Genomic DNA, 20,524 nt, shown 5'->3' on the forward strand with positions numbered 1-20,524 from the left:
TGTTTCACAAATATAAGTTACAATTTATTTATGTTTTCAGATGATACACTTATAAAGGATACATTTTAGTTGTACTGGTTGAGTGTTGATAGTTGACAAAATGATGTGAATTTGTCTTGTGTGGTGAAGAACTGACAGATCTCAATTTAAATTTTCAATTTGTAATGTATTAAATATATTCTATTTTTGCAACCAGCAGAAAAATTAATATTGACATTTTTTTCCTGGAGCATTTCAATTAATTCTAATTCTCTCTTTCCTGAAAAGCTTAAGTGAACGAGCTCAACTCTTAAAGAATGTTTTTAGGAAGAATACTTTCAATCTACACCGTTCTGATTCTTTCCAGCAGAGTTCATTACGTAAGTATCTTTTTCCCAAGTGTTTCCATTTGACAAACATTCTCCTACAGTTTAGTAATTATGGTTAAATCCCTGTGCTTCAGATTAACTCTTTAGGTGATTCCATTATGCTCATGTTTTCACCCTGCCCTTTCAGGATGTGTAATGCTTTGGATTCCTTTGTCATTTCTGATCTGAGTATACACATGGGGAAACATGTCTGTGGCTCAAACACCACCTGTTTTTTGTGTCTCTAAATGCTCTTAGCCAGCAGTTTGGCTGAAAGCTAATGAGACTAATCACAAGTATTGATAGGTGAGGGGGACCACTCATCTCCATTGAGAAACAGGTCTATCTTTCTAAAATAATGATGTCAACATCTCACATTTTGCACCTGTGGGGGATCCCTCTTTTAGTACCTAATAACTTACTAGCACAATGTTGAGAAATTTACATTAAACTTTATTTAAAGTGTGAAATTAATTAATTTTGATAATATAATGACAATAAGTTGTTTCACAATTCATTCTTTGGTAACTTGTTGAGTTTCATATGTGATGTGCCATTTTATTTTTATTCTCATAGATGGTTATGCCTTCTCCCAAGATGAGAATGGTATTGTGTCCCAGTCTGAAGTGGTCAGGGCCTATGACACCACCAAACAAAGACAAGATGACTGGTAAACACTTAATACGTGGACTACAAACAAGTGCTTTCAATAAACGTGCAACGTTGGACTTCAAAAGTTGCAGATCTGATTATGAAAAATGTAGCTGTAAAGATCCTGCGAAGACACAGATAAGTTGGTCTTTGTATGTTTCATGAAGAAGCAAAGTGCTAATCACTTTTGTTGTGTATTAAACAGACACGAACACTGTGCAGATCTAAGTTAGCATAAACTCACTCTTTTAGAATATCAGCATCTTACAATACACATTAACGACAAGATTGCCAGGACTTGAAATTTGTCACATTATACCTGTCTTTTGATGCGTTTGTTTTAAAAATACAAACATATAAATATGAGTAATGTTTTGATTTTAAACTCTGAACAGTATGAACATTGTAGAAAATTGAGTACCACTTCCTAAATTTTCCTGTATTATGTATACCAATTCAACCTTGTTTTTTGATAGCTTACTACTGATTTGAAGTTATGCACCTTCTTGTGAATTTTATCTATATAAATCTAGCATAACAATTCTGGAATATATTTTAATGTTTGAGTCACTGAAAAAATGCAAACTGAATAGGAATCTGTTCCAAATGCTAAAAACTATCTTAGTAATGCAGTATTAAACATCATACAAATACTCTTCTTCTGGTTGCCAAATCTTCTATTTGCCAAAATTAAAACTCTGCATAAGCCTTATTCAACAGTTTTCTAATCTCTTCAGTTGATGGAATTTGACATTAGCCCAATTCTCCAGTGTATTGTCAAAGGACTGAAACAAATTTCAAGTCCCACTTGTAATTTTCCTTCAGTTTTTCTGAAGTGTGTTTTGCACATGCAGTACTTGTTCAAAATTAAGACTCCAGCTCTCTTGGTATTTGCTTCACAACTTGTGTTTTTCACAGGCTGTGGCCTGGGATATGCTTTTCTCTTTGCTTCATTCTGAAAATGAATTCAAATATTAGGCAATGTTTGTCTTTTCTGTTACAGGCTACATATCCTACTGTACAAGCTTGTGAAATTGGTGATTTTTTAATGGATTTAATATTCAACAAACATTATTTCAATAAGAATATGAGGGTTATCCTTCCCCCACGCCACCATTTTTTGCGCACACATTTTGCTATGTGTCTAAAACATGCTTGATTAAACACTAATATAAAGGTTTGTTTTCCTGGCTACCATCTCTTAAAGGGTTAACTCAAGTTCTGTTTTGTGTTAAGTTTGTTTAGGTTATTTAATTACATGTGTAAATGTGCCAATTTGAATAACATTTCAATTCCAATCTGTTTTCTGGTGAATGTGAGCTAAAATTTGTTTGTTTGTAGTATATGAACTTTACATGATTTACTCAGCAATACTAGTGAATTGTGCCAAGCAATTTGGTTCACATTACTTTCAAAAAAAAAACTGCCATTTTTACAAAATCAAAATAGTAATTTCCTTCCCGTTACATGTTGAATCAAATTTACCTTGTCTTGTATGTATAATTCTGTGCTTGTCACAATTTATGCATCGCTGACAACAGAAACTTGGATGTGACCTCACTATAGAACCTTAAGTTTTAACTTCATAGCGGAGCATTCTTTACAATTTATTCACAGTAGTGTGTGTTTTGTGCATTAAACTGCCTTGACTGTGAAGTATAACCCAAATTTTGAAAATCGTATGTCAACATTCTATTCAATCTGGTTTATTTATGTGAATTTTTGTATAACTAATGTGAACAGTAATGTAGTGCTTCGTTTTATCATTGAATATTTGCCACAGAATATCTAGATTCGGCTGAGTGTCGGCTATGAAACTGAACTTCAGCAAACAACGGGACATAACACAAAAACAGTGTAACCGGTATCTTTGTAATATTCCATCCTCTCAAAGTAACTCAAAGGCAAATTTTGCTACTATTGCAGTTCCTGAAAAAATATAGCAAACCAATGTGACAGATTATGATTTTTTTAAAAACTTGAAAGGAGTAGCAAGGGTAAAAGAAAAATACACAAGTGCTTTGAGAACAAAATCCAGTTACTGTCATCCCTTGATTTGCAGCTTGATATGCTCATGTGCTTTCTCTATTTGGCACATGTTCTGTGTTTGTCAAAATCCTTGAATGAATGTCGTAGCACTAGAAGTTTCAAAGTATGTGATTATTTTGTGGTGTCTTTTAATCAATGATAGTTGTCGTCTTTCTCTGATATGTGAGGCTAACTGTGGTGTGTTTGATTGTCCTGTCTATATTCTTGTCTAATTGCATGAGACCAAGTGTTACATGAAACATTGTTACTGCATGACTAGTTTTCTGATCTTGCCACACATCTTCTGCAAGGTTAGAAACAAATGAAACAGTTAATGAAAGGTAACATCATGCAGCAATTTATAATGGACAAAGAAATTGTTTCCCGACCAATCATTATGTATATCCTTTAAAATAAAAACCTTTAATACAAGTGAATGACAGCTTTAAATTATTTTGTATGTTTGTAGTTCACACACTTATCTGTGTCCATTTGGTTCTGTGAAAGGTTGTATCCAAATAGGCTATGGAATGTAAACTTTGCTTTACTAGGCTTAAGAATAAATTCAGATGTGAAAATTTTGATACTTTTAAATGATTTGAATATGACTACTTAAAAATAAGAAATCAAATTCAGAAAGGATTTGCCTTGATTGTTTTGTTCAGCGTGACAACAAAGAAAGAGGTTTAATGCATGTTTACTACATTAGTAATATGGTAACAAAATTTGCCTTCCATTGTTGCCAGTCTTGCATAATATTTAAATCAGTCTAATTTAATAACATTTGGCTTGAATGTCATGTAAAGATGAACATATTCTTTACACTAGTGTAGGATTTTTCTGTCAAATGTCCAAAATGTTGATTAAATTTCCCTGTAGTATGGTTTTGCACTGCATGAATGGTGACCTTCAAATTCAACGTTCATTGTACATCTCAGGTTTAGTTCTAAGTTATTGTACGGAAATGCACTGTTTTATATTTTGTTGTAAATCTTAGTACTGTTCTTTTTTGTCTGTTACTTGCCATTGGCTTTTGTGAATTGCATGGTGGCAGTTGCAGTCCTTAAATGTTTTGTCTTTTGGTTGTCATAAGGATCACATAATAAAACTAAATTTACAAACCTGACCATTTATGTTTCATGTTTTATTTTAGCAGTTGTACTGCTATTTTCACATACTGCCAGGAAAAAAAAATTACAAAAGGAATAAATGGCATCAACAATTCAATACAATGAAATGTGAAGTAGGAAAAAAAAAGGAAGTTGACACTAAATGATTACGATCACCATGATAGGGAAACATAAATCAAAAGGTTGCAGACACAAAGATCCATTGACAGTGGGATTGCAGAAAATAAATATTATAAATGATGAAAAGACCATAAGATATAGGAGCAGGATTAGGCTGTTTCGCCCATCAAGTCTGCTCTGCCATTTGATCATGGCTTAAATGTTTCTCAACCCTGTTCTTCTGTGATCCCTGTAACCTTTGATCCCTTACTAATCCGGAATCTATCTATATTTGTCTTAAATACACTAAATAATAGCTCTCTGTGGCAGTGAGTTCCACAAATTCACCACCATCTGGTTGAGAAAATTCTACATCATCTCAGTTTTAAAGGATCACCCTTCACTGTGAGGCTGTGCCTTCAGGTCCTCGTCTCTCCTACTAGTGACAATATCTGCTCCACATCCACTCTACCCAGGCCTCTCAGTATTCTGTAACTTTCAATGAAATGCCCCTTCATCCTTCTAAACACCATCGAGTACAGACCCAAAGTCCTCAAACGCTCCTCATAACAACCCCTTCATCCCCAGGATCATTCTTGTACACCTCTGGATCCCCTCCAAGGCCAGCACATCCTTCCTTAGATATGGAGCCCAAAACTGCTCACTATATTCCAAATACAGTCTGACGAGAGTCTTCTATCACCTCGGAAGCACATGACTACTCTTGTATTCTAGCCTTCTCAAAATAAGTGTTAACATTCAGCACGGTGGCTCAGTGGTTAGCACTGCTGCCTCACAGTGCCAGGGACCCGGGTTCAATTCCAGCCTCGGGTGACTGTCTGTGTGGAGTTTTCACATTCTCCCTGTGTCTTTGTGTGTTTCCTCTGGGTGCTCCGGTTTCGTCCCACAGTCCAAAGATGTGCAAGGTAGGTGGATTGGCCATGCTAAATTGCCCATAGTGCCCTGGGATGTTTAGGTTAGGTGTGTTGGACATGGGAAATGCATAGTTACGGGAATGGGTCTGGGTGGGATGCCCTTTGGAGAGGAGGTGTGGACCTGATGGGTCAAATGGCCTGTTTGCACACCAGGGATTCTATGAATTCCATTTGCTTTCCTAAGCCCCAACTGAACCTGCATATTAGCATTAAAAGAATTCTAAACTAGGACTCCTAAGTCCCATTGTGCTTCAGATTTTCAAAGCCTTTCCCCATTTACAAAATAATCTAAGGCATTATTCTTCCCATGAAAATGCATAACCTCACACTTTCACACATTGTGTTCTTTCTGGCACTGCTTTGCTCACTATCCTAGCCTGTCCAAATCCTTGTGCAGCTCCCCCTTCTTCAACACTACCTGTCCCTCCATCTATTCTTGTGTCATCTGCTAAGCTGGCAACAATGCCATCAGTTCCTATCACAATGTTATAGATTGTGAACATATAAGATGAATAGTTGTGGTCCCAACACTGACCCCTGCAGAACTCCACTAGTCACTGGCTGCCATCCTGAAAAGACCCCTTTATCCCCACTCTCTGTCTTCTGCCAGTCAACCAATCATTTATCCATGTTATACCTTGCCCCTAACATCCTGGGATATATAGATAAATAGATCATGTCATCTCCCTTTTCTAACTTGCTCATTACTTCCTCAAAGAATTCTAACAGCTTTGTCAGACATGGCTTCCCCTTTGTGAAGCCATGCTGACTCAGCACTATGTTACCATACACTTCCAGGTACCGTGCATTTCATCCTTGATAACAGATTCTAAAATCTTATCAAGGTCAGGCTAACCAGCCTACAGTTTCCCATCTTTTGCCTGCCTCCTTCCCTTCTTAAACAGGGGTGTTACATTAGCCATTTTTCAGTCCTCTGGGACCCTCCCTGACTCAAGTGGTTCCTGAAAGATCACCACCACTGCCTCCACGATATCCTCAGTTATCTCCTTCAGAGCCCTAGGGTAGAGTCTGTCTGATCCAGGTTATTTATCCACCTTCAGACCTTTCAGCTTTCCCACCACCTTCTCCTTAGCGATAACCACTACACTCACTTCTGCCCCCTTACTCACTTGAAGTTTGGATATACTGCTGGTATCTTCCACTTAAAGACTGATGCAAAGAACCTATTTAGTTCCTCTGCCATTTCTTTGTTTCCCATTATTACTCCTGCAGCTTCATTTTCCAGCAGTCCAATGTCTACTCATGCTTCTCTCTTACCTTTTTGATATCTAATAAAAGAAATGCAGTCTTCTTTTATATTACTAGCTAGCTTATTCTCATATTTCATCTTCTATCCCTTTATTGCTTTCTTAGTTGTCCTCTGCTGATTTTGAAAGTCTCCCCAAACCTCTGGCTTCCAACTAATCTTCACCACAATTTAAGGTTTTTCTTCCGACTTTATGCTGCCCCTGACTTCCCTTGTCAGCCATGGTTGCCTTATTCTCCCCTTAGTATGTCTCTTCTTCCTTGGGATGAATTTCTCGTGTGCCTCCCAAATTATCCCCAGAAACTTCTCCCATTGCTGCTCCACTGTCTTCCCTGCCAGGATCCCCTTCCAACCAACTCTGGTTAGCTCTTCTCTCATGTCTTTGTAGTTACCTTGACTTAACTGTAATACAGTTACGTCTGATGCAATCTACTCTTCAAATTGCAGGATGTATTCTATCATGTTATGACACTATCAGTTCCTTCACCTTAAGCTCGCTAATCAAGTCTGCCTCATTACACATCACCAAATCCGGAATTGTCTGTTCCCTTGTGGATTCTGCCACAACCTGCTCCAAAAAAACCCATCTTATAGACATTCTTGGGATCTGCTGCCAACCTGATTGTCCAAGTCCTCCTGCATATTGAAGTTCAATGGTTATTGTAATAGTGCATTTCTTGTATGTCTTATCTCCTGATTTACTTTCTGCTCCACATCCTGACTACTGCTGGGAGGCCTGTACGTAACTCCCATCAGGGTCTCTTTTCTTTCCTTTGTGGTTTCTCAACTCTACCCACACCCTCTGACCCTTATTGCTATCAATTCAGTTTCATTTCTTACTAACCAGGCAACCCTGACCCCTCTGCCAATCTGCTTGTCCTTTTGATAAGACACGTATCCATGAATATTTAGTTCCCAGCCGCTGATCCCCTTGCAGCTACATCTCTGATGCCCACAACATTGTACCCACCAATTTCAATCTGCACTACAAGGTCATTTACCTTGTTTCATGGACTGTGCACATTTAATTGCAAAACCTCAGTCATGCATTGACTGCCCCCCTTCTCATAGTTGTCACCTTATCTGCTCTGCCTGACCCTTTCCATATTGCCTGTCTTATTACTTGTTCTGGAAATTTTAATAACTTCTCCTGAGCCCTCCCCGGCTTTTATTAGTTTGAAGTCTTTGTGATCTTGTTTTGCACTATCAGTTCATCTACCTTATTCCAAATGCTTCATGCGTTAAGACGTAAAGCCTTTAAATTTGTTATATTGTCAAGTTTCCCTACACTTTTATGGTTCCTTGGTACAATATGACATTCACACATTCTGTCTCTTCCGTTTAAATTTCTGGTAGCCATCAACCCCCAAAATTAACTGGCACTCCTACCTTCTCCTTTACCGTTGCTTTTATAATTTCCCATTCAACTGAAGCCACCTTCCCCCACTTTGACAAATGAAAATAATGACAAATTTTAAAGTCAAACTGAACTCTCAATGTTAACTTTACTTCAATCTCCACAGATACTGCCAGAATTGCTGAGTTTCTTTAGAGGTTTCATTTTTATTGTTCCTCCCAAAATGGACAATTTTTCATCTTGCCAGATTGTTCTCCATTTGCCACATCTTTTCCCACTCACTTAACCTGTCAATACCTTTTCTGCCACTTTGTCCACTTCACAATTCACATTCCTACTTAAATTTGCTGCTGATACAAATGTGGCAACTCTACCCTCCCTTCACCTCAGTAATTGAAATGAATCGTAAATTATAGAGGTTCCAGAAATGATCCCTATGGCACAATTTTCATTCCATCTTGCCAACTGGGAAAAGACATCTATGACAACTTACTGCTCTCTGTTAGCCAACCAATTATTTATGTTTGACAACATGCTACCCCCTACACAATGTGCTTTCATTTTCTGCAATGTCCCTTGATGTGGCACTTTATTGCATCCACTAATTTCTCTTTAACCACAGCGCTTGTTACTTCAAAGAACTCCAATAGATTGGTTAAATGTGATTTCATCCTGACACGACCATGTTGATTGTCTGACTAATTTGAACTTAACAAAGCTAACTTCTTTAACAGCTTCTAACATTTTGCCTGTGACAGATGTTAAACAAACTGGTCTATAGTTTCCATCTTTCTGTCTTTCTCTTTTTACAAATAAAGCAATTAGTTTTGATTACAGGAGTTTTGGAAAATTAAAATCAATACATCAACTATCTCAAGACCCTAGGATGAAGTCAACTTGGCTCCAAGCATTTGTCAGCCCATAGCTCCAAAACGTTATACAGTAACTTTTCTCTGCTGATTCTAATTTTCCTGAATTTCTCCTCTTGTTCCACTTCTTGATTTATTGCTGCTCTGGGACATGACTGTGGTCATCCACAGTGAAGACTGGTGCAAAATGCTTGTCAATTTGTCTGCCAACTCCATATTTTGTATGATTGATTCTCCAGACTCACTTTCTATCGGGACAATGCTCTCTTGTTAGCTCTTCATTATTAAATACTCTTGGAAACATCTTAATAATATTTTATAGCTAGCTTCCTCTCATGCTGTAATTTTCCTTCTTTATTAATATTTTTGTCATTCTTTGTTTTTTTGATACTCTGTCCAATCTTCTTACTGTCCACCTGAATTTCCTTTAAGTTTAGTAATATTTTGAATATTTCTAGTCAACCACAGATGATGTGTCTATCCCTTGGATCTTACCTTACTCTTAATGTATCTATTCGGCATATTCTGAAACATTCCTGTAAATGTCTGCCACTGCATCTCTGTTGATCTGCTTTTTTTTCCCTAATTTACTCTAGCCAACTCAGCTTTAATGCTTTCAATTGATCTTATTTAAACGACAAAAGATCATTTCGCCCTTCTCTCTCTCAAAAAAAAAATGTAAAATTCAATTGTGATGGTTGTTGTTACCTAGTTTTTGTCTTCACTGAGATCATTCATTAATCTTATCTCATTGCACATTACTGTCTGGTTGGCTCCACTATATGTTCTAAGAAACTGTTCTGAAAACATTCTAAGAACTCCTCAGCTAGGCTACCTTTACACACCTGATTTTTTCAGTTTGTACATTAACGAAAACTTCCAGTGATTGTTGCTGTGCCTTTGTCACAAGTTTCTATTATTACTTTCTTTATGCTCCATCCCCATGTGTGACAAGTGACTTCATGCCTTTATCATTTCACATCTCTACCCAAGCCATTTCCTAAACTTTTATCATTCCTTTTTATTGTGCTAATATTCCCATGATTAACAGAGCTATCCTTCCACCTTTTCCTCGCTTCCTGTACTTCCCAAATGCCCTGTACCCTTCGGGATTCGGATCCCAATTAACGTCATCCTGCAGCGATGTCTCTGCAGTGGCTATCAGATTGTACTTATGAGACAAAAGGGTTATAATTTAGATGTATTACTATAATTTTTAGAATTTGGATTTCAAAATAGAGGCAGATGGGTGTTGGTTATTTCTTTTTCAATAGCCAGTGTGTCTTTCTGGAGCAGTGACCTAAATTCAGCATTTGTCAGATGGCAAGTGATTAAATACTTCTGTGGTATTGATGGAAGGATGTTGCATATATGACAGGCAGGCTATTATTTAAGGCTATTGGCTTTGTTTCCAGTTCTGAGTAATTGAGGATTGAGCATGTTTTATTTTAATCCAGCTCAGGAAACACCATCATTGAGTTCAGAAACCGGTTTAGGTTCTCACTTAAGAAAGAATTTAGGTTAGCACTTGTCTCAGCATAAGACATTAGTTTGTAAGCCTTCCACACCAGGAAAGTTTAGTTCAAAATCTGCAGTTTATCAGATCCCACAAAGTTTAAACCTTCCAAGTTGGTTGGCAGTCTTGAAAAGGACTCATTGAATTGTCTCGATGGTCCATGGCAATGAAACTTAAGGATTTGAGATGGGGGTGTGATTTTCAGTACTTGAGTCTCTGTGGCAGATAGATTCAGGAAAAAGTTCGAAACTTCATTTTACTGTCATTTCTTGATTTAACTGTTTTCTGTATTTGCCTTGGTTTTTTTAATTTGGTGTAATAATATTTTGTTCTGTTGTTATAGACATCAGTTTTGTGAGGATACATTTCAGAGAATAATCACAATGTTAGCTAACTACACCAAAAAAAATCAAGCCCTACCAAGTCATGTTTTATTCTAGAAATTGACTTGTGCAGCCATGCCATCAACTGGAAACAAAGTACTTTATTATATTTGCATCCTCAATTCGTCTGTTTTGTTTTGAATGCTAAGTGCACAGTGGCTCAATGCTTAGCACTGTTGCCTCACAGTTCCAGCAACCGGAGTTTGATTCCAGCCTTGAGCGACTGACTGTGTGGAGTTTATACATTCTCCCTGTGTCTGCGTGGGTTTCTTCCCACAGTCCAAAGATGTGCAGGTTAGGTGGATTGGCCATGCTAAGTTATTCGAAGTGTCCAGGGATGTGCAGGCTGGATGGATTAGCTATGGGAAGTGCACGGTTATAGGGATGGGGTAGGTCGGGATCGTTGTTGGCTCAATGGGCCAAATGCCCAGATTTTGCACTGCAGGGATTCTATGTGCAGTAAGATACAAAGTTCTCAGTGTTATCCTTTTATTCTTTATAGAACTTATCGTCTTACAGGTAGTTCTCCTATAATACAATAGTTGTGTTCTTGTGTGATCTCGTGCAATAGAAAATTGCTGTACCGTACAGTAGAAAGTTTGCATTATCCAAACAGCATTCACTATTTATCAATCGCATTATAGCCAATTTGTGTTAACAAAAACACGTTAAAGCAGAAATACCAGTATTTGTTGATCTCTTTTTTTCATTTGTATGCTCAATCCCTTCCTACTAAGGTGTGTTTACCATTTCCTGTAGTATTAGCTTTCCCTTTGTCCACGGGTTTACTTTTTGATTTACCACATCTTCCCAAATTTGATTTTCTGAGGCAGAGAATTCCACAGACTCACCATTGTCTGGATTTCTCAGCTCAGTAGAAGATGGCCTATCCCATTTGCTTGGGCTGTGATCCTTGTTTCTGCACTCACCAGTCATCAGTAACATCCTTCCTGACTTTACCCTGTCTAGTTATGTTAGAATTTTGTCGGTTTCTATGACATCTGCCTCCTAGAGTAGTTTTGAAGACTAACCCATTCGTACATATCCCTCTTTCCCTAAAACTAGTGCCAGTGTACAACTTCTTCAACACTAGTCTTCCAGCCACACATTAATCTCTTTAATCTGACTCATAGTTTACAAATTTGCGTATGGAATTATAAATGGAGCCTGCTACCTGTTTTGAAATGCCATGTTGTCTGTTGTGTTCAAAATAAGCTAAAAGACTTAAGTTTGCAGTGACCAGCAAGCAAATGATTGTTCCTCTTCCATTTGCCCACTTTCTGTAGCATTTTTCACTGGAAGATTCAATCCACCAACAATTGAACAAATATAGCACCACTTATAGCATGTGTAGACCCTGTAGGAATGAGACAACTTACTGTATACCTCTTTCACCAATCTGACTAAATATCATTAACAAAGCACAGTCTGACCAGGAAATCTTAGAATATGTCAATTAATGTCACAATTGGCAACAGAAAGCAAAATGAAATGAGCATTACAATTTGATTAAGAGACAAATGAAAGAGACAAGGAGAACATTTTTATAAAGTTTGTATTTTTAAAATCTCTAGAAATTAATCACATTTTAAGAATGAATCAAAATGTGTCATAGTTAATTTTTAGTGTCTTTTCATTGTGGTTGTTTGGCTGTAAATAAGAATTGCCAAGCTATTAAAAGGGTACTACCATTGAATGGACAAGTACCAACTTTTTGTCACCTGGTCACAATGTACCTATCAGGTAAGCACAGAATGTCACACTCTTCCATATATTTCATTGGTGAACATCTGTGCAAGATGCTGTAATCGTGCAGCATCTGGAGGAGCAGGGCATCCTGGATTGCAACTCTAAGATTTTATGCATTTTACTGTATGTGCAGTTGCTGGAATTTGTCTCTTTTACATATTACTTGTGAGTACTAAGAACATAAGAGATAGAAGCAGGAAAGGATCTTAAAACACTCCAAGTCTATTCAGTGTAATGTGGGCTGGTCTTTTCTATGAACTCCACTATCCTGCCCGTTCCTCATATCCCTTGATCCTGAGAGAGACAAAAAGAATGTTTCTAACTTCATCTGAAATATATTCAGTGGTGGTGCATCTGCAACACTGAAAGATCTATCCTTTAACTCCTTTTTCTGATCTATATGTTTCCCTCAGCAAAGTTATCTAGAAACATACCTGGCTTCATGTATATATTGAGAATGCCCAGTTTTAATTATCTGCTGCTTCTCTCAATGTTTCCACTGTCCCCAGTTGTCACACTGTCTGTTTAACATCCAGTACAAAATGAGCAGAAATTTCCCCTGATTAAATATTTATTGAATTTTGTTAGCATCCCCCAGCCTGCCCCCAAAAATGAGAACAAACCATATTCCCCTGTCGGACTCCTTGACAACTGATTCAGATTCAGTTTTTAATCAAATGGAAAATATACAGACACATTTGAGCCTGTTTTAGTAGCTAGTTTATGCTGCTGTCCTAATAACCTTCGTGCTAAATAGAGTTTAAGAGCATGGAAAGAGGCTCTTCATCCCATCATGATCATGCTGGTCATCAGTTCCCGTCTGCTCTAAACTAATTTCTCAGCATTTGCTCCATAGTCTTGAATACAATCATACTTCAACTAGTCATCTAAATACGTTAGAAATGTTATGATTATTCCTGCTTCTACCACCCTTTCTGGCAGTGAGTTTCAGATATTCACCACCCTCAGGGAGAAAACATACTTCCTCCCAAGCCTTCTGCCTATACCTTAAATCAATCCCCCTGGATAATGGTTTACTAATGAGAAATATTTTCTATATACTCTTTCTATGCCCCTCATCATTTTGTGCACCTCAATCAGGTTCTCTCTCAACCTTCACAAACAAAAATAGAAACTACTGGAAAAACTCAGAAGGTCTGGCAGTGTCTGTAAAGAGAAATCTCAGTTAATGTTTTGAGTCCAGTGACCTTTCCTCAGACTGTCCCATAATCTTCTCAGCTCTGAGGAAAACAACCCAAAACTATATAATCTCTTTTCAGAATTGAAATCCATAAAATATTTTGGTGAATCTCTTCTGCAACCTCTCCAGTGCAATCACATGCTTCCCATTGTGGGTGACCAGAACTGCACACAGTACTCCAGCTGTGGCCTAACTAATATCTTACACAGCTCCATCATAATCTCCCTGCTCTTGTATTCAAGGCCTTGACTAATAGAAGCAAGTATCTCAGACTTCCAAAATTTGTACATTTTGGATTTGTGCCATTTCTTTAAATCCAGATAGTATCTGAGAATTACACTGAACACCAGATGAGAGAGGAATATTGCACAGCTATCTGAGGGGTTCAATGATACTATATGAATACAAATAACTGTACTGTAAACTACTTGTCTGTTTTTTTTAAAGCATACTTCTCAAACACTCCTGAGCTGAAGTTCTTTGAAACTGACACATTTCAGTAAAGAAATATCAGACTGTTGGTTCTAATGTGTGTATGTGAATGATCATCAATTAGATGGTAGGTATTTCCATGGTAATTTGGTATCTTCCTCGATATTAATGTTTTTTTTAAACAGATTTCTTTTGTGCTGACAGCCCCAAGCAGTGATGGATCAGGTTGTCTATGTGTAGCTTGGTAAGGTCCAGAAGAACCAGCAAGTCAGGCAGGAGGGTACTTAAATCGGAGGGAGCTTGAAGAGACTGAGGTCATTTCAAACAAAATATTACAATAAGTGAGAAGGTAGCTCTTAAGCCCTTAAGTGAGTAGATAGTCTTTGGAATTATTGTAATCTGAGCTCTTCATTCCTGTACCTGCAGATGACCCCAGCTTTACTGGGTTAAGGTAGACACATTTTTTCCTCTTATGAAGCTTGTAATTTAGCAAACATGAAGTTCAAGATCAGATGAGGTCTGAGTTTACCCAAGCAAAGTCTGCAGTATCTCTCGCACTGATCTCATGCAGAAAATTAATCCGGAATAGCGAAAAGAAAGCACCTTGCTGCCCAATTCTATTTTGCACAATATGATTTATTAAAACAATTTTAATTTCAGATTTTAAGTTAAAATTCATAATTTTGGAATAAACATTTCATAAAATATTCCTATGCAATATTTTTTCGCTATACACTTAGTCATTTAAAATAGCAAAAATAATGACTAAAACAATTAGTAATTCAGGTGTAGTGTAAATATGAAGGCATGAATGAGAATTAAGAATAATTTGTCTATAAATTATTTATTTTAATTGAATATTTAGATAAGGCATTCAATACGGAAAAATGTGAGAATGGAAGCAAATAAAAGGTCAATTTTCTCTTAAATTGCCAGTGCTCAGTCTGTTTCAAATTCTGTTGTTTGTTCCTAGTCAAATATTTATTTCCAGACAGCTCTGGTACTTCAATTATACGCGGGTTAAAGACTGTTTTCCTCACCTTTTATGAACTATATTTGTGCATTTAAAAATGTTATTGGATTCTTAAATTACACTGTCAGGCTAGTGGCGGTGACTTTGTTGGTTTCGACATGCCTGGGGACGGTAAATTCCACTAGTAAGATGCTAAAATAGGGAAACGGAACAGTTTCCATGGGGGGGTGAATGTTCCATGTGACTTAGGCGGTTGCAGACGGGAATCGAGATATCTGTTAACTTCAATAATGTATTTGTGTGTGTGTGTGTGTGTGTGTGTGTGTGAACTGTGAATAAGAAATTTCGTTACGTGGATTGTATGTCAAAAAAATGGAAAAGTAAAATGTGAAAAGTTGGGCCAAATTATCCTCTTTAAGGTACAGTTGGAAATAACCAGTAGCTCGGGGCTCAGCTGAGGAACTCCATCCATATTTACTATCTATCCCGTTAATCCAGAGCTCTATTGTTAGACTGGGGAGTGGGGAATTAAAATCCACCCTGCTGTTGAGCACGGAGGCAGTTCTCCCACACAGTCCCGTTCCCAGTTGACTAAGTAGGAAGTGCGGTCTTCCATCTGGAAAGGAGAAACAAGCCTTCCCAAAAGGGCAGAGAGACTCATTCTTGTCATTACGAAGCTGATCGACTTTTTCAAAATGCTTTCCCTCTTCTATAAACCCGCGTTACTATATGTAACTTGCTCGGAGTCCTGCGCGGATATGCTTTGAGTCTTCAGCCGGTTCTGAGTGAAATCGTTGAAGCCTTTACCTGTTGCGAATGGCTCTGGCTGCAGGGTATAAGTGAAATACTGTTGGGGCATCAGAAAGCTCTGGGCCTGGCCAATATGTAGGGTCTGTGCATTCTGCAGGCACCCAGGGGAGCTGTAAACCGGCGACGGCGATGCCACCAGGCAGCCGTGCCCTGACTCTGTTCTGCTGATGGAGAATCTGTGAATGGAGCCACCGGTTGAGCTGGAGCTAGTGGCAGTGCTCGACTGCCGGGATGGGGTCCTCAAATGTGTAAAAGTTGGGATCATGGGAATGGTCTCTGTTTGGTGATTCCTCATTGAGAAACGCATTGGCTGCGGATTTGATTGCTTGGGTCTAAGGCACGTACAACAGTAAACGGCAACCAGGGAACCCAGGATGATGAAAGCAATGAATATGGAACCGACAATAAGGAACGGCATATAGACGGGCTCTGTAGAGAAACAGAATAATATTGAATTAGTAATCAGCACAGGGAGTGAGATATAGAAACTCCGGTGTAACTATTATCAGAACCAAATACTAATTATATTTCGAGAGATTGCAGAGTGCTGGGACACCTTGACAGATTCTAAGATAACATCCCTAACTAATCTCCAGAGCTCAGCAAAGTGAACATTAACTCATGGAGTAAGAATGTATCTACTCATTGCATGCAGGCGACAAGAATTTTAGGGGGATATGATGGTTCAATCGCTAAATTGACCCAGTGACCCCAGCTAATGTTCTGGAGGCCCTGGTGCAAATCCCGCCATACCAGATAGTGGAATTTGGATTTAATTTTTAATAATCTGGAATTAAGAAGCTAAAGATGACCATGAAACCACTTCGATTGGTTGACTAATAAAACTGTTCTGAAGAAGGGTAATACCCAGATCGTTGACTGCTCCTTTCCTCCAGATGCTGCCTGGCCTGCTATGTTCTTCCAGCCTCCTGTTGACTAATAAAACTGCCGTTCTTACCTGGTCTGATCGACATATGACTCCAGACCCACAACAAAGTGGCTGACTCTGAACCGCCCTCTGGGCAATTAGAAATGGGCAATAACTGTGATGCCCACATCTCGTGAATGATTTTATTTATAAATAAAAAGTTCTCATCAATAAAAGACAATTTTGTGAAATATGATCTGAGTTATGTTCTAAATAATATTCAAAAAGTTTCCAATATTCTTCCCTATTGGTCAAGAATATGAAAAGCAAGTTATTTCCCACTTCATCTTGAAGTTCGGGACAGAATTCTACTGTAAAACTTGTGGATCACAAGATATAATGAAAAAAAAACTTAGGAGCAGTTCAATTCTAAACTTAGAGCAGGTAAGTGCCAGTGTGTATAGAATCTGTAGAGGCCAACACCAGCTAACACAGTCCAGCATGAACGGGCTAGCGAGTGAACACACACTTTGTGGGTGGCCCAGTACCCAACATCCCTGCTCACTCCAATCCAGTTAATGAACATGTAAGGCAATCCCGCCAAAACATAACACCGGTGAGGACAACTCTGGTCCCTCCACCACCTTAAAACAAAATATCTTCCCATCTAAATGTCTGGCTAGAAAACGGCTGCTCGCTGCTGGCCTGGAAACTGATACCGCTCGGTGGTGGGGGGCGGGGATGGATGTGAGCGGGGGTATGCCTGCCATACACAGGGGGAAAACAACAACACGCCAAGCAGCGACGTGCGCTTCATTTTAGCACGAATTGAGGGGGAGAGAAATTCTGTAGAAATAATTCCCACTGTTCAGTCAAAATACGAATTGTGCAATTTCTGTCGCTCCAGCAAAATCTCCAAAGAACAAGAAAATCAGTGACATTGATTCAATACGTCTGTGTGAAACGTACACTTTTTACCTTTGATGGACATGAAATAGTGTTAAAATTGTTTGTTTCAGACATTGGGATATTCTCAATAATCCTTTGTCTCTTGTTCACCTAATTGTGTTGATATTTGTTTGTTTGTTAAGTGCATGTTTTCCTGAAACTATTTCACCCAAGAACCAGAAAATGCCGAGATACCGACGTTAATCGATCCTGCTATATAAATCCTCGAAAAAGCTAAACCAGATAAAAAAAGAACAAACTGATATTTTTCGAACGAGTCTGTAACTCCGACTCCAACGTACCAGTTTCACGAGTAACCCTGTGTGAAAACATTCACAATTTCTGCATTATTTTCAATTAGATAAGGACTTAATCACTGTGAGAAGTCAAAATAGTTATTACAAAATGGTACATTACGCTATACTCCCGAAATACTCTCATAACTATTTAAAAGCAAAACGAACAAAAATCTCAATCCCAATCTTAAACCTGTCCCAGGATCATTTCCCAGTTTGCACATTTCCGGGTCTGCAGCAACTCTGGCGCATTCTTTTTACACCACGTTTTAATGGATGCATTTGACCTGATGCTGTTTTCAACGAATTTTTAAAAGTGACTGTGCCTGCAAGTTATTTTAAATCGATAGCTGGCCTTTGGCAGAAATAAGGAAAACGCAGCATTTGTGTTTTATTCTGTTTGCCTCCGGTATTTGGCCGCTCTTGTTGGTTCACAATTTCATTCAGAAATTATTCTGTGGAAATCCATCCACTTCTGACGGTAATCCTAATAGAATTAAGCCAGATGCGGTGTTGATTTCTCTCGATGTTCCTCCCCACTTGTTGGAGTAGCCGAGTGTACCTGAGAGTCGAACATGAGTTATGGATTTTGGCCGTTTCCACTACCCTGTCCGTTCCTAAACCAATAATTCACCGTGTATTTTTAAAACGTTTTCCACAGAGAGTGAATTCCTCGGCGCTAATCCCACCCCTCAGTGTCCGATATTAGATTTCTGCCTGTAGTAAACCGGGCGGTGCGGAACTCTGCAAATCTAATAGCAAGTGGAGAAAGTTGGAGACTGTTGCTGGTGATCCCAGGAGATCCATCAGTGTCACGTTCCGAGGTATTGCAGTTGTATTTGATAGCAGGAAGGAATGTAAAATGAGACTGGATCTCTTAGGGTTATCAATAGAAAAGCTGTCACAGACACTCGTTTAGGCTGGCTTAGCTTTCTGTCCCTTTATACGTGGAGCTAATGCAATTTCATGCTCATCTGATTCACTGCAATTTCACATCCCAATATAAGCACACCACTTAAAGAGTCACTATCCCTTCCCGTGCACCTAACCATCTCCCGCTGTAATAGGATCTGCCATAAATTAAACTAATCTAATTTGACACCCCAACCCTTGTGCACACCGCTTCACGGTAGCACGGATGTATTGAATCTCAATATCAGTTTGGAAATAAATACGTTATTAACTTTCTTTAGGGTGCAGACTGTAAAGGACGGGAGGTGGCAACAACCCAATTAACAACTTTTTTAAAAATGTACTAAAACTACTTCCAATCGTCTCTGAAGAGCTAACCACTCGCCGCCGGAGGTTCCAGTTTATAGAATGGTGAGTTCCAGGTTAACGTACTGCTGCAAGTTGGTCAAAAACCACTTCATTTCTCCCCATTCCTGGAAATCTAACTCCAGGGGAGAATCCAAATGCGAGTGTTTCGCATCAAACGATTCCGAAAAATGTCCACCCGCTGACCGGATACTGCAAATGATCTTTCTCAGATTAGCAGACTTTAAAATGAGATTTTACAGTCAAACCACAAACAATTGCAGTAACACAGGCTGTGTTTGGGGCGATGCTCCTAGAGTCACACACGACTATAATATTTGCAAACAAACCAGAGAAAGTTTCTAACGGGACGAATCGCAAAAACAGAAGCCGGGGTTTAAAAAAAATGCTAATGTGGGGAAAAAAATACAAATTGTAACTATCAAAGGAGTGCGATTTCAGGGGAATGACATGCCGACGTGTATTGAAGAACAATTATTAATTGGGGAAAGAAACGTGTGTATATTTCAGAGAGAACAAATGCCAAACCTAGACTAAAATCCCATTGTTAGGATTAGATTTGCTTTTTTTTCCTGTTACTGCTGTTCAGAGCGAACAGATCAGCTGGCCAAGACTGGCGTGTTTCTCATCTGCAATAAATTCTGCTGGGAGATCGTAAAGACAAACTTTAGGGAACTGATTGTTTTCAATAACTCTTACCACCGCGAGTTTCCAACCAACACATCTTTGTACTTTACTCGCGTTTCGTGGCTTTATATCATTCCACCCGAGCATCGGTTATTTATAAATACCATGTGCAGTGGCGTTAAGCCCAGAAATGGTTGTGTAGCCGCAGCCTCGGCTCTGGGTCTCCGGAGGGCTGAGACTTACGTGCTGAGTAATCGGGGTTCTGCTGCTCTCTGTCGTTGGTACAAAGCCCCTGGTCCAGCCTGGCCTCAGCGGCCGCACAGCAGTAACGTAGAGAACACGAGCCGCAGCATGTCGTGGCGTCCGCTGTATCATAATCCTCAGGACACTGGAAACCGTCGTGCCATTTGCCCGCATTGTCAATCCAACCGTGGCAAAACTCCCCCTGAGCACCGCAGATGCCAACACTCCAGGTGAAGAGGCCGAGGATCAGGCAAGGTAACACAGCCAGCATCCTGCCTCAATCCACTGGGCGACCCGCTCCCCCCGTTTTACTGCAGCGCAACTGCTGCACTTCGCATCGTCTCGTTAAAACTCATCCTGTTTTGAAAAGTTCTCCTCATGGCGCGAACGTAGAGCTTCATAATAGGGCCAAAAATGTCCTTTTCTTTTAAATGGCTTGCCAACAAAGTTTTGTTTTCCGTTGCCTGGACAAGTTTTTTTTCTAAGCAATGCTTTCCATTCCCCAAACAATGGTGAG

At 38.9% G+C, this 20,524-nt stretch overlaps 2 protein-coding genes across 2 annotated transcripts in view; one reads left to right on the forward strand and one right to left on the reverse strand.

The window, feature by feature from the left end:
- The window catches only part of LOC109916449 (probable phospholipid-transporting ATPase IA), a 274,955-nt gene extending 270,803 nt beyond the window's left edge, over positions 1 to 4,152 (forward strand). Inside the window, exons 33-34 of the mRNA XM_048600569.1 lie at positions 268 to 359; positions 924 to 4,152. Of these exons, the coding sequence (XP_048456526.1) occupies positions 268 to 359; positions 924 to 1,021 (190 nt within the window). The 3' untranslated portion in view covers positions 1,022 to 4,152. The remainder of the gene's footprint in view (positions 1 to 267; positions 360 to 923) is intronic.
- An 11,494-nt stretch (positions 4,153 to 15,646) lies between these two features.
- shisa3 (shisa family member 3) lies at positions 15,647 to 20,278 on the reverse strand. The gene is made up of 2 exons (XM_020516164.2): positions 20,008 to 20,278; positions 15,647 to 16,176 (listed from the first exon to the last, which is right to left on the reverse strand). The coding sequence occupies exons 1-2, from the start codon at positions 20,276 to 20,278 to the stop codon at positions 15,647 to 15,649; spliced, it is 801 nt and encodes a 266-aa protein (XP_020371753.2).
- Between the last annotated feature and the right edge of the window lie 246 nt (positions 20,279 to 20,524).

Source organism: Rhincodon typus, chromosome 1 (genome assembly GCF_021869965.1).
Source record: "Rhincodon typus isolate 14 chromosome 1, sRhiTyp1.1, whole genome shotgun sequence".
NCBI classification, from domain to species: domain Eukaryota; kingdom Metazoa; phylum Chordata; class Chondrichthyes; order Orectolobiformes; family Rhincodontidae; genus Rhincodon; species Rhincodon typus.